General features: G+C 38.2%; 1 protein-coding gene across 2 annotated transcripts in view; it reads left to right on the top strand.

Annotated features, from left to right (window-relative positions):
- Positions 1–2,374: 2,374 nt before the first annotated feature.
- Positions 2,375–15,742, top strand: part of prex1 (phosphatidylinositol-3,4,5-trisphosphate-dependent Rac exchange factor 1) — a 101,714-nt gene continuing 88,346 nt past the window's right edge. The window contains exon 1 of one of the 2 annotated variants that reach the window (XM_058084029.2): positions 2,375–3,172. In XM_058084029.2, the coding sequence (XP_057940012.2) occupies positions 3,029–3,172 (144 nt within the window). In that variant the 5' untranslated portion in view covers positions 2,375–3,028. The remainder of the gene's footprint in view (positions 3,173–15,742) is intronic. The other variant, XM_058084030.2, reaches the window with a different exon arrangement.

The raw sequence follows: 15,742 nt of genomic DNA, 5'->3' as shown, positions 1-15,742 counted from the left end.
TTGAAGATTCTGTTTTTTTTCCCCCATAATTTTCTCAGTAGTATTCTACGGGTTTATTTGTGTAACATGGTATAAATGCAACGTTATCTTTGTCATATTTTGAGGTCAATCTTCAAACTTTTTTGGGCCTTGATACTCCTTTGTACGGTGACATGCAATGCATCATATTTAGACATTGCACCCCCAGAGAGACCCAATCCAATTGAGCTTTTGTGTGTGCAGTTTTTCACACAATAACTCCTGCTATGGCTTTGTTTACTCACTGTACTTGTTTTTTTTTTTGGGGGGGGTCTTGCCTGTCACAATGTAAAATTATTTCTCACACCAAGAACACGGGCAAGACTTATTTTGGTTTTCAAGTCTTAATGCACTGAGCACATTTCTTATTCTCTTGACATTTTTTTTTTGTATTTGTTTGCAAAGAAGAAAAAAAACCCCGCCGAAGGGACTACCTTTAACATGGCTGTGTTCGCGGCGCCATTGGACTTTTTAAAGCGTGACTGACTTTTTACGATGGTGCTTTATGCACATGCCTTTTATGGAAAAAGCGGAAGAGACAGACATATATATATATATATATATATATATATATATATATATATATATATATATATATATATATACACTCTACAATCACATGTTGTATCCTGTTATTACATCACTGTAGGATGCTATTTAAGGACATGTATAGACACCATGAAGGATGACATGTAAATAGAATATAACATAAAAGACAATGACAACTGCTCTGTCCACATCCGGTGGGGGGGGGGGATGTGTTTGATTTTTGTGTGGAAAGAGTGCCGAATGTAACATACGTCCATTAAAGCTACTATTCATATTTTTACTCTTCACATGGCTTTCAAATGGCGAGAACTCCTGTTTTTTAGTAGGGTCACAGGGGTATGCTGGAGCCTATCCCAGCCGGCCAATCACAGGGCACATATAGACAAACAACCATTCACACTCGCATTCATACCTATGGACAATTTGGAGTCGCCAATTAACCTAGCATGTTTTTGGAATGTGGGAGAAATCTGGAGAACATACAAACTCCACAAAGAGATGCTCAAGCGGAGATTCGAACCCAGATCCGACTGTGCGGCCAACATGCTAACCAGAATATTGACTTTTTGACTTTGGTTCTTGAAAACAGCAGAGCTTTTTTGTATAAGGTCTTTGACGTTTTGCAGTACGTCCGATAAAAAGGCAGACCTCTCCTGTTTTATAGAAGGCGTTTTTTTTTGCAATAGCTCCTGTAAAACAGCAAAGTAGCGGTGTCCAAAGTGCGGCTCTTGGCTGTGTTTTGTTTTAAATTGCCCTTTGCGCATCCTAAAAATACAATTAAAAAAGAAAACCCAGCAAAAATGAAATACTAAAAATTTTTGTTATATATATATATATATATATATAAATGAAATACTAAAAAAGTCAATAAAAATATATAATATATATATTTATATTATATATATATATATATATATAAAAAACAGCAAAAATTAAATACTAAAAGTCATAATAAAAAATATATAAAATGTAAATATATATATAATTATATATTTATATTGTATATATATATATGAAACAGCAAAAATGATACTAAAAAAGTCAAATGTATAAAAATAATATATATATAATTGTATGTATTTTAATATTTTTTATATATTTTTTATTTTTAAGAATAATATATATATATATATATATTTAATTTTTTGATATATATATTTATTATTACCTTTTTAGTATTTCATTTTTGCTATATATATATATATATATATATATTTTTTTTTTTAATTTTCAAGATAAAAAAAAATGTGAAACCAAACAGAATAAAGTTGCAATTTCTCGAAAATTAGTTTAGGGAAGAAGTTCTATTCTCATGAGAATAAAAAAACACTACACAATAAAACACAATAAAAAAAGGCAGTTGGATTTGTCAGTTGGTGAACAAGGAAGGCGGTAACCAAGTACACCGCTCCAGGGCAAATACTATAATAATGACTTTTGTAAAGTAGCTATGCCAGGGGACAAAAAGATGCAATCGTGTCACTAAAACAACATTAGTAGTCATTTAATGGTCATTAGTAGTCAACAAGAAAAGGACTATTGGAACAATAAGCATTTATTTATGTCAATACTATTTATTACAAATCATGGAAGAAAATGGCAATAACAACCAATGGCCACTAGAGGGCACTTTGACAACAATTACAGTGTCTGCTTGATCGATGTCATGATTAGGACTGCTCAGAATACATTTGAATAGTATTTTATGTGGAATATCGTGACCTTGAAATAGTTAAACGTACTTTTTATCAAGTAACCGACCAAATAGTAAAGATGACATGGAGACAACAGAAAAAGACGAAGGATGAAAGTCATCCTAACGTGACAACACAAAGAATTTGAAACTTTACAGCAATAAAGCAGTAACATTGTTTTAACAATAAATCACCACGCCAGTTTAAACAATCAAACAATATGTTTAATGTACTGAAATTATTAATATACTGCAACGTGCACCTCCAAAAGATTGACTATCCAAGGCAGCACTCATCTTTCTTATAGAGGATCTTTGTATAAAAAAAAATGGTAGCAGTATGTTCTTAACTCCTGTCAAACCGAGACTCTCCATTTCCACGCAATCCGACTGTGGGTTGGTGAGACGGTGGGTGTCACCGCTAGAGGTGGCCCCCCCCCTGCCCGCTTTGCCTGAGCGTGAATGAAGCGGCTCCTCCTCCAGTGTCAGCTGTTGGGCAGCGTTAGTTGCGTGTTGGTGGTTTGTTAGTAGCGGAGTTTGTGTCGGTTCTCCTCACATGAGCGGACTCGTCCATTCTTGGTATCCGAGCTTCACGTGTTGCTGAGCGGCATAGCGAGACTAGCATCTCCGCCCCCCCTTGTCCCAACCAAGGAGGTCTTTTTATAGTGGATTATTCGAGATGGACTAAAGGAGAACTAAGAGCGGATACTCACCGTGAGAAGACTACCCCCCCCCCCTGCTCCTTGTTGCGTTTTTTAGGAGCACATCATGGAGGAGGAAGACGTGCATCTGGAGAACGCTGTCCACGCCGTCAAGGAGTCCGACCGACAGCAGCGACTCCGGCTGTGTGTTCTCAACGAGACGCTAAACACGGAGAGAGATTACGTACGGACTTTGCTTTTCCTCCAGTCGGTAAGTTTGACTTCAACTCTTCACCTTTCTCTTAGAAACACACGCGTGTCTCGATTCCCCTATGCCGAATTCCCGCCGCCAATCTTTGAATTCAAACTCCCCTCCTTAAAACCTCTAAAATGGTCTCCCTGCTTATCTTTTAGGCAACTCCCTCCAACATATCAACCGTCGTTGTTAATTCGGCGCCGCTTATATAAACAAACAATTAATTCCATGATTTAGCCTAGCATGTTTGTGTTGTAGTAAACGGGCGTCTCGTGGTGTTAAATCGGTAGGATTCTCAATGGAGTTCTGAATGGATTTTCTTGGCAGCAGTTTTTGTTTGTATTCCAGGTGTGCTGCTTGCTGCTCACTTGACAGCTTTGTGTTGCATTTGCTGTGAATTGCTGCTGCTGTGCTGTGCTGTGTGGTGTGACGTGACGTGACGTTATTAAAAGGGCTTTATTCACACATCTCCACTGCTCAGGTTCACATAAGTAGTTATTCATGAGTAGGTCTATAATTAAGATAAGAAACCCCCACCACAGTATTTTACCACCTTTTCAACCATTGAATGTAACTACTTATTTTAGTTCTATTTCAGATATTTTGTCCTTAGTGTATTATGATGTTTGAATTTATTTGTAATTTTACTGATTATTGTTTCAATTAATTCTTTTTTTTCCTTATATTTTTATTGTTGTTGCAGGTTTGTCACAATTGTTTTCATATGTTAGTTAACGTTCCCCCTTTGGACACACTGAACGACTCTTTTCATCCTTTATGTCGTTCAAACGCGCAATGTAACACTAACTATTAATTCACTTGATCGTATAGAGGATCTTTAAGTGTTTTGGCAGCAGACTGCAAAAAAAACAAAAAAAAACAGCAGAGCACTCCAGTTTTTGAAGAAGAATCTTTGAAAAATTGAGAGTAGGTCCTTAAAAAACAGCAAAGTGTGAGCATTATGTACGTAGAGGATCTTTGAGTTGAGTTTTTGCAGCCAGTCCCTAAAAACCGCATTGTGCTTGTGTTGCATAGACAAATCATGATTAGCATTTTTGCGGTACAGCTGAGCGTTGCACTCATATCAAGGACCTTTGCAAGGTTTTTGCAGAAGGTCCCCAATAACACTTTTGACTATTGTTTTTGCAGTCTGTCCTTAAAAACAGCACAGCTCAATCTTCATATAGAGAATCTTTCACGTTTTTTTGCAATATGTTCTTAAAAAACACCTGTGCTGCTTTCATATAGAGGATCTTTGACTAGATTTTGCAAGGTTTTTGCAGAAGGTCCCCAATAACACTTTTGACTATTGTTTTTGCAGTCTGTCCTTAAAAACAGCACAGCTCAATCTTCATATAGAGAATCTTTCACGTTTTTTTGCAATATGTTCTTAAAAAACACCTGTGCTGCTTTCATATAGAGGATCTTTGACTAGATTTTGCAAGGTTTTTGCAGAAGGTCCCCAATAACACTTTGACTATTGTTTTTGCAGTCAGTCCTTAAAAACAGCAGAGCTCAATCTTCATACAGAGAATCTTTCACATTTGTTTTTTGCAATATGTTCTTAAAAAACACCTGTGCTGCTTTTATATAGAGGATCTTTGACTAGATTTTGCAAGGTTTTTGCAGAAGGTCCCCAATAACACTTTTGACTATTGTTTTTGCAGTCAGTCCTTAAAAACAGCAGCGCTTAAACTTCATATAGATAACCTTTCACATTTGTTTTTTGCAATAGTTCCTTAAAAAACACCTGTGCTGTTTTCATATAGAGGATCTTTGACTAGATTTTGCAAGGTTTTTGCAGAAGGTCCCCAATAACACTTTGACTATTGTTTTTGCAGTCAGTCCTTAAAAACAGCAGAGCTCAATCTTCATATAGAGAATCTTTCACATTTGTTTTTTGCAATATGTTCTTAAAAAACACCTGTGCTGCTTTTATATAGAGGATCTTTGACTAGATTTTGCAAGGTTTTTGCAGAAGGTCCCCAATAACACTTTTGACTATTGTTTTTGCAGTCAGTCCTTAAAAACAGCAGAGCTCAATCTTCATACAGAGAATCTTTCACCTTTTTTTGCAATATGTTCTTAAAAAACACCTGTGCTGCTTTCATATAGAGGATCTTTGACTAGATTTTGCAAGGTTTTTGCAGAAGGTCCCCAATAACACTTTGACTATTGTTTTTGCAGTCCGTCCTTAAAAACAGCAGAGCTCAATCTTCATATAGAGAATCTTTCACATTTGTTTTTTGCAATATGTTCTTAAAAAACACCTGTGCTGCTTTTATATAGAGGATCTTTGACTAGATTTTGCAAGGTTTTTGCAGAAGGTCCCCAATAACACTTTTGACTATTGTTTTTGCAGTCAGTCCTTAAAAACAGCAGAGCTCAATCTTCATACAGAGAATCTTTCACCTTTTTTTGCAATATGTTCTTAAAAAACACCTGTGCTGCTTTCATATGGAGGATCTTTGACTAGCTTTTGCAAGGTTTTTGCAGAAGGTCCCTAATAACACTGACTATTGTTTTTGCAGTCAGTCCTTAAAAACAGCAGCGCTTAAACTTCATATAGATAACCTTTCACATTTGTTTTTTGCAATAGTTTCTTAAAAAACACCTGTGCTGTTTTCATATAGAGGATCTTTGACTAGATTTTGCAAGGTTTTTGCAGAAGGTCCCCAATAACACTTTGACTATTGTTTTTGCAGTCCGTCCTTAAAAACATCAGAGCTCAATCTTCATATAGAGAATCTTTCACATTTGTTTTTTGCAATATGTTCTTAAAAAACACCTGTGCTGCTTTCATATAGAGGATCTTTGACTAGATTTTGCAAAAGGTTCTTTAAAATCATCCATTTGAGGCTCTTGCTGTCACCTGTCATATTCAGGATCTTCGTTTTGTCGTTTTATCAGAGAAGATAGGTCATAGAAAAACGTTTTGCACAGAAGTCGGAGCTTATCTTGTCTTGTAAGATGGTCCAGGCAGCAGCAGAAGAGACACGTGTTTGACTCCCACCAGCACCCTTACCGAACCCCCTTCCGGGGAGCAGTGATAACGACGCAGCCCTTAAAGGTTTATCAGTAGAATGTTGCTTTTAAATGAAGGGAGGTCAACTGGGCAAAAATATATAGTGATTTTTGTTGACGTTTAAGGTCAGAAATCTTAAGAAAAGTATTTTTTTTGGGTCCACAGCATGATAAAATGTCTCCAAACTTCTGACTGGTAATGTGTTTTGGTACATTTTTATACTTTTTGACTGTGAAAATGACTCTACTGTGTCCCAGCTTGGCCCAAATTCCCAGTTGTGGGTCTTGTTTTTGGCACCTGAGCCCAGGAAACATATTTTTTAAAAAAAACAAAAACAAATAGAAAGGAGCCTCTGCTGCTAATCCTCCCTCTTGCTCTCCATCCAGAGTCCAGCTGAGCCTCCTCGTCTTACCTCGGCAGGAGAACAGGCTTTGTTACCACTTAGCTCACTGGGGTGTTGATAAGATGGGCGAAGGGGGGCGGGGGGTCAGGACATATGTTTTCAGTAAAGATAGAGTCAAGAGGACAAATAAAATGATTGGCGGTGAAAAGTGTCATCTGTTTAGGAACATGATAAGGGATGTTTAAGTGTCCACTTGGAAAAGGAAATAAAACCGTCTAGTTTAGTTAGGATTGGGCTCCAATCTTGAAAATAAATCGAGTATTTTCTTTGTTTGGGTGGGATTTTATTTAAATTTTATTTTAAGAGGGTTGCAGGGTGGTGCTGGAGCCTATCCCAGCTGTCTTTCGGCAAGAGGTGGGGTACACCCTGGACTGGTGGCCAGCCAATCACAGGGCACATATAGACAAACAACCATTCACACTCACATTCATACCTATGGACAATTTGGAGTCGCCAATTAACCTAGCATGTTTTTGGAATGTCAGAGGAATTGAACTCTGGTCTCGTAGCTGTGAGGCCTGTGTGCTAACCACTCTTCCACCGTGAAACTCATTCATTCATTCATTCATTTTCTACCGCTTATCCTCACGAGGGTCGCGGGGGGTGCTGGAGCCTATCCCAGCTGTCTTCCGGCGAGAGGCGGGGTACACCCTGGACTGGTGGCCAGCCAGCCAATCACAGGGCACATATAGACAAACAACCATTCACACTCACATTCATACCTATAGACAATTTGGAGTCGCCAATTAATCTAGCATGTTTTGAATTGAACTCAGGTCTCCTAGCTGTGAGGCCTGCGTGCTAACCACTAGACCACCGTGCAGCCTTCCGTAAAACTCATTCATTCATTCGTTTTTTACCGTTTTTCCTCACGAGGGTCGTGGGGGGGTGCTGGTGCCTATCCCAGCTGTCTTCCGGCGAGAGGCGGGGTACACCCTGGACTGGTCGCCAGCCAGCCAATCACAGGGCACATATAGACAAACAACCATTCACACTCACATTCATACCTATGGACAATTTGGAGTCGTCAATTAACCTCGCATGTTTTTGGAATGTGGGAGGAATTGAACTCGAGTCTCCTCGCTGCGAGGTCTGCATGCTAACCACTCGTCCACCGTGCAGCCTTCTGTAAAACTATTTTTACTTATTGGCGTCAATACCCAAAGACATAAATGTATTTTCCTCCAAATCCACACTTTAGCCGGACGTTTTGAAAACCTAGAAAATGGATGCATGCTAATCTGCTACAAATGGCAACTGTCATTAGTTTCCATGCTTGAGATGTTGTTTAACGAGGTCATCTTCTAGTCAAAAACTAAGTGTATATCTGTCCAAAAACACAAAAACAAACGAAAAATAATTAAACTGTGCTCTAATCACACTTTTAATTCAACCTAGACCCTTTAGTTTGTGTCTCCAAGACCCAGATGGATAGATTTTTTTTTTGTATCCCCACTGCATCACCTCTTACACTAATTAACCGCTGATTTATTTTTAACCTCCCCCTTTTGTGTGCACTTCCTGGAATCCTCCCTGGATCTGTAGCTGCTCTCCACACAAACCTCATCGTCGCACTGAAAACACACGGGTAGGTGGTGCTATGGAGCTCATTGGGATAGCGTTGTAGGAGGAAGACGGGTGTGAAAAGAAGGATTAGAGGATTGTCGGGTGTTATCATCGCACATCGATGAGTGGAAACAAGCTCGTGTACAAGGCTCAGTCAATGGATTCCCTTGTTAGCATCTGATCAATTCTTCCATCTGGAGATTAGTGTTTTTTTCTTCCCTCAGAGCGGCGCTTTGGTGGATAAATATTGTAACAATATAGTAACAAAATGTAGGGCATCAATGACGTCATGGTGACAAATACCATATTGTTCCGAATATAGGACAACTCTAAATATAATATAACCCCAATTTAAATATATACATGGTCACGCAAAGTCATCTGACACATTTGTAGGTTAAATAAAAGGCAAATAAAGTAAAGAAACAAAAGTATTTTTATTTTCGAAAAGTAAATATAATGCCATTTTGCTTTGTTTCTGTATAAAAAATAAGATACAGTAGAAACATGCAGGTTTGTTTGTATTACTACAGTGTCAGGCAAAATGATCTGACACATTTGTAGGTTAAATAAAAGGCAAATAAAGTAAAGAAACTAAAGTGTTTTTATTTTTCAAAAAGTAAATATAATGCCATTTTGCTTTGTTTCTGTATAAAAAAATAAGATACAGTAGAAACATGCAGGTTTGTTTGTATTACTACAGTGTCAGGCAAAATGATCTGACACATTTGTAGGTTAAATAAAAGGCAAATAAAGTAAAGTAACAAAAAAAGTGTTTTTATTTTCGAAAAGCAAATATAATGCCATTTTCCTTTTATAAAAAATAAGATACAGTAGAAACATGCAGGTTTGTTTGTATTACTACAGTGTCAGGCAAAATGATCTGACACATTTGTAGGTTAAATAAAAGGCAAATAAAGTAAAGAAACTAAAGTGTTTTTATTTTTGAAAAATACATATTGATTTTGGTTTTGATGCGGATCCAGTAGCTCTGAAGTTGGTAACCCATAACAAGATGGTGTATGATCATGTCTACCAAGATTGAAGTGCAAACGGAACGCTCGTTGTGTTGCGGTTACAGATTCGTTTTGTTTTGATAAACGTTTCCACGATGAACGCACGATGCTCACCAGTCCAATTCATGGCAGCAACTGACAAAGAAACAAAAAAACAATGGAATTATAAAGAAAAAAAAAGCACAAATGGCATTATAAGTACTTCTCGAAAAAATTAACTTTACTTTATTTGCCTTTTATTTAACCTACAAATGTGTCAGATCATTTTGCCTGACCCTGTATATGTAAGTAACGACTATTTATATTCTCCAATGAACAGTCACGGTCAAACACTTTTCTGTCACATTTAGGATCTTTGACAGTCGGCCATTTTTAAAAAAAGTCTTACAAAAGATCTGTGCAGTGTGTTCCTCTACCGTCCTACGTCATTTGAACCATCATCTACATTCACTTTGCTGTACCGCTTCAGTCAGTCAGTAGAATATCAGTTAGTGGCTCCAGTTAGTTGAAGGTTACATTAATATGGGCGTGACGCACTGCCTGTGGAGACCAAACAGGCCCGGTTATAATAATAACCCCTCACAAAACCTCAGCAGGCATCTGTCGTAACTCTACTACCTGCTGTTTAAAAAAAAAAAAAAAAAAAAACCCTTCTATTGCGCGACGTGTGCGCTGCGATGACTTCAGCCCAGGGTGAGGTTGCAGTGGGCTGAAACCACCGGCAAATGGGAAGCCGAAAAAGAGCTATTTATACCCCCCCCCCTCTCTCTCTCTGCCTCCCCTCCTTGGAGAAACCTGATGCTAGTAGTGTGCCACCGACAGACCCAAGGAGCAGAGGAAACCAAATCAAATGAGAAAACACAGGCTGAAGATTGAAACGGAAGTCCCACGTTGCCTTCCTGCACCCACAATATTGTGTAGAGGCGTCATCCTGTTTGCTACAACAACAACAACAACACTGCAAAGGAACACAACTCTTATCATCTCACTGATGTGTGGCCAAAAGGGAGAATGAGATTTCCAAACCTTTGCTTTTTATTCCACAGTAATTATGATAAAAATAACCAATTCCCTAAAAATGTCATCCAATACTTCTCTACAAGAGAGGAGAAATATGATCTCAGGGAAGAACTACATTTGAAACACTTGCTAGGACTACGTTAAAAAGCCATAGCATTTCAGTATGTGGAATCAAACTATGGAATGGATTGAGTAAGGAAGTCAAACAAAACTAAGCTAAACTAAACAACTTCAATTAAAATTACTTAAATTAAATTAAATTAAAATTACTTAAATTAAAATTCATAAAATAAATGAAAAAAACAATTAAAAAAAATTACATTAGGAAAGCAGGAAGTGAACTAAAAGGAAGTGAAACTTAACTAAACTAAACTAAACTAAACAACTTCAATTCAAATTACTTCAAATAATATTACTTCAATTAAATTAAAATTACTTCAATTAAATTAAATTAAAATTACTTAAATTAAAATTCATAAAATAAATGAAAAAAACAATTAAAAAAAAATTACATTAGGAAAGCAGGAAGTGAACTAAAAGGAAGTGAAACTAAACTAAACTAAACTAAACTAAGCTAAACTCAACTAAACAACTTCAATTCAAATTACTTCAAATATTACTTCAATTAAATTAAAATTACTTCAATTAAATTAAAATTACTTCAATTAAATTAAAATTACTTCAATTAAATTAAATTAAAATAAAAAAAAAAACAATTAAAAAATTATATTAGGAAAGCAGGAAGTGAACAAATGCAACAGTTACTGATTGTAAAAGTACCAGATGGAGGGGTAGGATTCAATAAGCTTTGCTTCTTCCTACTCCTTTTGGACATGTGGAACTGTGAACTGATTATGTGATGCATTCAATTGTAATCTGATGCATGTTCAAATGAAATAAAACCATTATTATTACCATAAATGAACTAAGGATGAACAACATGGGGACACAATGATTGTCCTTAATGGACACTGATCCACAGCATTCAGACTCCCAAATAGACCATCTCTGACGATTTTTGTCCATGCAAGCAAATAAAAAAAAAACTCTAGTCATGGATTCGCTACATGACAGCAGCGCACTGTTGTTGTTTAGAATCAAATGTTTATTAGAACGTACTGCAGAAAGGACAAGTCAGAGAGTCCCTGTAACCCAGTGCTTCTCAACAAAACAAATAGTGGGGTGGGTCCCCCTGGGGGGCGGGGGGATTTTATGAAAGGCTTTCATTTTAATTTAGACCTGCCAACATGTACACATTTATAGTACTCAACATCCAGTTTGGGCTGCACGGTGGTTGAGTAGTTAGCGCGCAGACCTCACAGGTAGGAGGCCTGAGTTCAATCCCACCCTCGGCCATCTCTGTGTGGAGTTTGCATGCGTGGGTTTTCTCCGGGTACTCCGGTTTCCTCCCACATTCCAAAAACATGCTAGGTTAATTAGCGACTCCAAATTGTCCATAGGTATGAATGTGAGTGTGAATGGTTGTTTGTCTATATGTGCCTTGTGATTGGCTGGCCACCAGTCCGGGGTGTACCCCACCTCTCGCCCCGGAGACAGCTGGGATAGGCTGACAGAAAATAATCGAGAATCACTGCTGTAACCTAAAGAATCTGCTTCCAAAAAAAAACATCAAAGTTCCTCTATATGACAGGAGCGCTCTGCTGTTTTTTTAAGAATCGACTGCAAAAGGTTTGAAAATAACTCTAGGTTCTGTCGTCACTGAGAGTCAAGGTTCCATGGCGGTTAATGATTATCATCATTATTTTTTTGAAGTCATGTGTGTTAATAATCCATTTTCTTTGAGGCATAAGACTGCAGCAGGAATTTATGGAATTAAGAGTTGACAAGTCTAAACCACTGTAATACCCGCCGGCATGATGTAAAAAAAAAAAAAAAAACACAACAAAAACTCCACCCCACCTTCCTTCCATCAAGAAGAATACTGACGCTCTTGTGAGAGTAGGAAAGTCACATGGTCATTCTTTTGAGGACAGAATGTAATATGACATATTATATAGAATATATATATAATATGTATACATTATATTTGATGTGTACAATCCGTTTGCAAAAGTCTAAGATGACATAAGACATGGTTTTGGTCTTGGAACTGTGCCATGCAGGCCGGTTTTGCCCACTGACTTTCTTATGGTGGAGTCATGAACGCTTTGGCAGTTCTGTGGATGTTGTTGCGGGGTCTTTTGTGACCTCTTGGATGAGTCGGTGCTGCTTTCTTGGGGTAATTTTGGTAACGGTTCACCACTTTTCCATGTTTTCCATATGTCGATAATGACTCTCGCTGTGGTTTGCTGGAGTCCCAAAGCTTTAGAAATGGCTTTATAACCTTTTCTAGGCTGACAGCTTTTGAACATCTTATGGGTTGGTCTCCTTCACTTTGTCAGGTAGGTCCTATTTAAGTGATGTGTGTGTCAATCGATTAAAATGTTTAATCATGATTAATCGAATGTTGTCTATAGTTAACTCAGAATTAATCACATTTGCTCATAGGTAGAAATTAGTGTTTATAATACATAAGTAGGGGAAATATCTTTGTGACTTACTTCAGGAGGGGCCTGGTTGGTGTTTATCAGGACATGGAATGAGCGGTCCGCTATTCGGTCTCTAACATGGACATACAGCATTTTATTCAGTATATGTCAATATCCGTTAGATTCTGCGTTTATTGGCCAATTCCGCAACTCCATGATGCTGAAATTACAGGACCCTCCATTTGATTAATTTCACGGTCAATTTATTTCACGACAGATTTACGTGTTTGTTTATTTCATGACCAATTTCAAGGTTTCTTCCCCTGAGGGTGGTTTTCCTCGCCTTGGTTGTCAAGCGCTTGCTTATGTGGCGTTCAGACGGTCCCCTGTTAACTTATGAGGAGCGGGGGTTCTCGACCTGTTCCTTCTTTAATTTGGCTTGAGATATATTCTCTTGTATTTTGGAAAATGCATTGAATTACTGACCTTTTTTTAAAATTAATTTCATGACAGATTTAGATTTAGACGTCCTTTATTGTCATTGCACAATAACACAGCAGTGAAATTGCCAACGAAATGTCGTTGCCTGGCTCCCGTATAATAATAATAAATAACTAGAAAATTCCCGCGGAAATTTTGATGGGCTTGCCACCTGTGCTGTGAACCTCGGGCCCGGTGTGCCAACGGCTACCGTGCTAGCACCTAGCAAGAACGCCTCAAGTACAGAAAAGGTTGATGCAGTCCCATAGTGTCCCCACATCATGCCATGTGTCTATTTGCCTTTAGACATTAGCAACTTAGCTTAAATGCTAACATGCTAACGGCTACCATGCTAGCACCTAGCAAGACAGCCTCAAGGTTAGATAGTGCCAAGCTTGTCCTATAACACCCCTATATCATGTCATGTGTGTATATGCCTTTAGACATAAGTAAATTAGCTTAAATGCTAATATGCTAACGGTCCTCATGCTAGCACCTAGCAAGACAGTCTCAAGGTTAGATAGTGCCAAGGTTGTCCTATAACATCCCTGCATCATACCATGTGTGTATTTGCCTTTAGACATCAGTAAATTAGTGTAAATGCTAACATGCTAACGGCTACCATGCTAGCACCTAGCAAGACAGCCTCAAGGTTAGATAGTGCCAAGCTTGTCCTTTAACACCCCTATATCATGTCATGTGTGTATATGCCTTTAGACATAAGTAAATTAGCTTAAATGCTAATATGCTAACGGTCCTCATGCTAGCACCTAGCAAGACAGTCTCAAGGTTAGATAGTGCCAAGGTTGTCCTATAACATCCCTGCATCATACCATGTGTGTATTTGCCTTTAGACATCAGTAAATTAGTGTAAATGCTAACATGCTAACGGCTACCATGCTAGCACCTAGCAAGACAGCCTCAAGGTTAGATAGTGCCAAGCTTGTCCTATAACACCCCTATATCATGTCATGTGTGTATATGCCTTTAGACATAAGTAAATTAGCTTAAATGCTAATATGCTAACGGTCCTCATGCCAGCACCTAGCAAGACAGTCTCAAGGTTAGATAGTGCCAAGGTTGTCCTATAACATCCCTGCATCATACATGTGTATTTGCCTTTAGACATCAGTAAATTAGCCTAAATGCTAACATGCTAACGGCTACCATGCTAGCACCTAGCAAGACAGCCTCAAGGTTAGATAGTGCCAAGCTTGTCCTATAACACCCCTATATCATGTCATGTGTGTATATGCCTTTAGACATAAGTAAATTAGCTTAAATGCTAATATGCTAACGGTCCTCATGCTAGCACCTAGCAAGACAGTCTCAAGTTTAGAAAGTGCCAAGGTTGTCCTATAACATCCCTGCATCATACATGTGTATTTGCCTTTAGACATCAGTAAATTAGCGTAAATGCTAACATGCTAACGGCTACCATGCTAGCACCTAGCAAGACAGCCTCAAGGTTAGATAGTGCCAAGGTTGTCCTATAACATCCTTGCATCATACCATGTGTGTATTTGCCTTTAGACATCAGTAAATTAGCCTAAATGCTAACATGCTAACGGCTACCATGCTAGCACCTAGCAAGACAGCCTCAAGGTTAGATAGTGCCAAGGTTGTCCTATAACATCCCTGCATCATACCATGTGTGTATTTGCCTTTAGACATCAGTAAATTAGCCTAAATGCTAACATGCTAACGGCTACCATGCTAGCACCTAGCAAGACAGCCTCAAGGTTAGATAGTGCCAAGCTTGTCCTATAACACCCCTATATCATGTCATGTGTGTATATGCCTTTAGACATAAGTAAATTAGCTTAAATGCTAATATGCTAACGGTCCTCATGCCAGCACCTAGCAAGACAGTCTCAAGGTTAGATAGTGCCAAGGTTGTCCTATAACATCCCTGCATCATACAATGTGTGTATTTGCCTTTAGACATCAGTAAATTAGTGTAAATGCTAACATGCTAACGGCTACCATGCTAGCACCTAGCAAGACAGCCTCAAGGTTAGATAGTGCCAAGCTTGTCCTATAACACCCCTATATCATGTCATGTGTGTAAATGCCTTTAGACATAAGTAAATTAGCTTAAATGCTAATATGCTAACGGTCCTCATGCTAGCACCTAGTAAGACAGTCTCAAGGTTAGATAGTGCCAAGGTTGTCCTATAACATCCCTGCATCATACAATGTGTGTATTTGCCTTTAGACATCAGTAAATTAGTGTAAATGCTAACATGCTAACGGCTACCATGCTAGCACCTAGCAAGACAGCCTCAAGGTTAGATAGTGCCAAGCTTGTCCTATAACACCCCTATATCATGTCATGTGTGTATATGCCTTTAGACATAAGTAAATTAGCTTAAATGCTAATATGCTAACGGTCCTCATGCTAGCACCTAGCAAGACAGTCTCAAGTTTAGAAAGTGCCAAGGTTGTCCTATAACATCCCTGCATCATACATGTGTATTTGCCTTTAGACATCAGTAAATTAGCGTAAATGCTAACATGCTAACGGCTACCATGCTAGCACCTAGCAAGACAGCCTCAAGGTTAGATAGTGCCAAGGTTGTCCTA

Source organism: Doryrhamphus excisus, linkage group LG17 (assembly GCF_037039965.1).
Source record: "Doryrhamphus excisus strain RoL-2023G ecotype Guam linkage group LG17, RoL_Dexc_Guam_v1.1, whole genome shotgun sequence".
Classification (NCBI taxonomy): domain Eukaryota; kingdom Metazoa; phylum Chordata; class Actinopteri; order Syngnathiformes; family Syngnathidae; genus Doryrhamphus; species Doryrhamphus excisus.
Note: the sequence above shows the minus strand (reverse complement) of the source record. Positions and strands in the feature narration are given on the sequence as shown.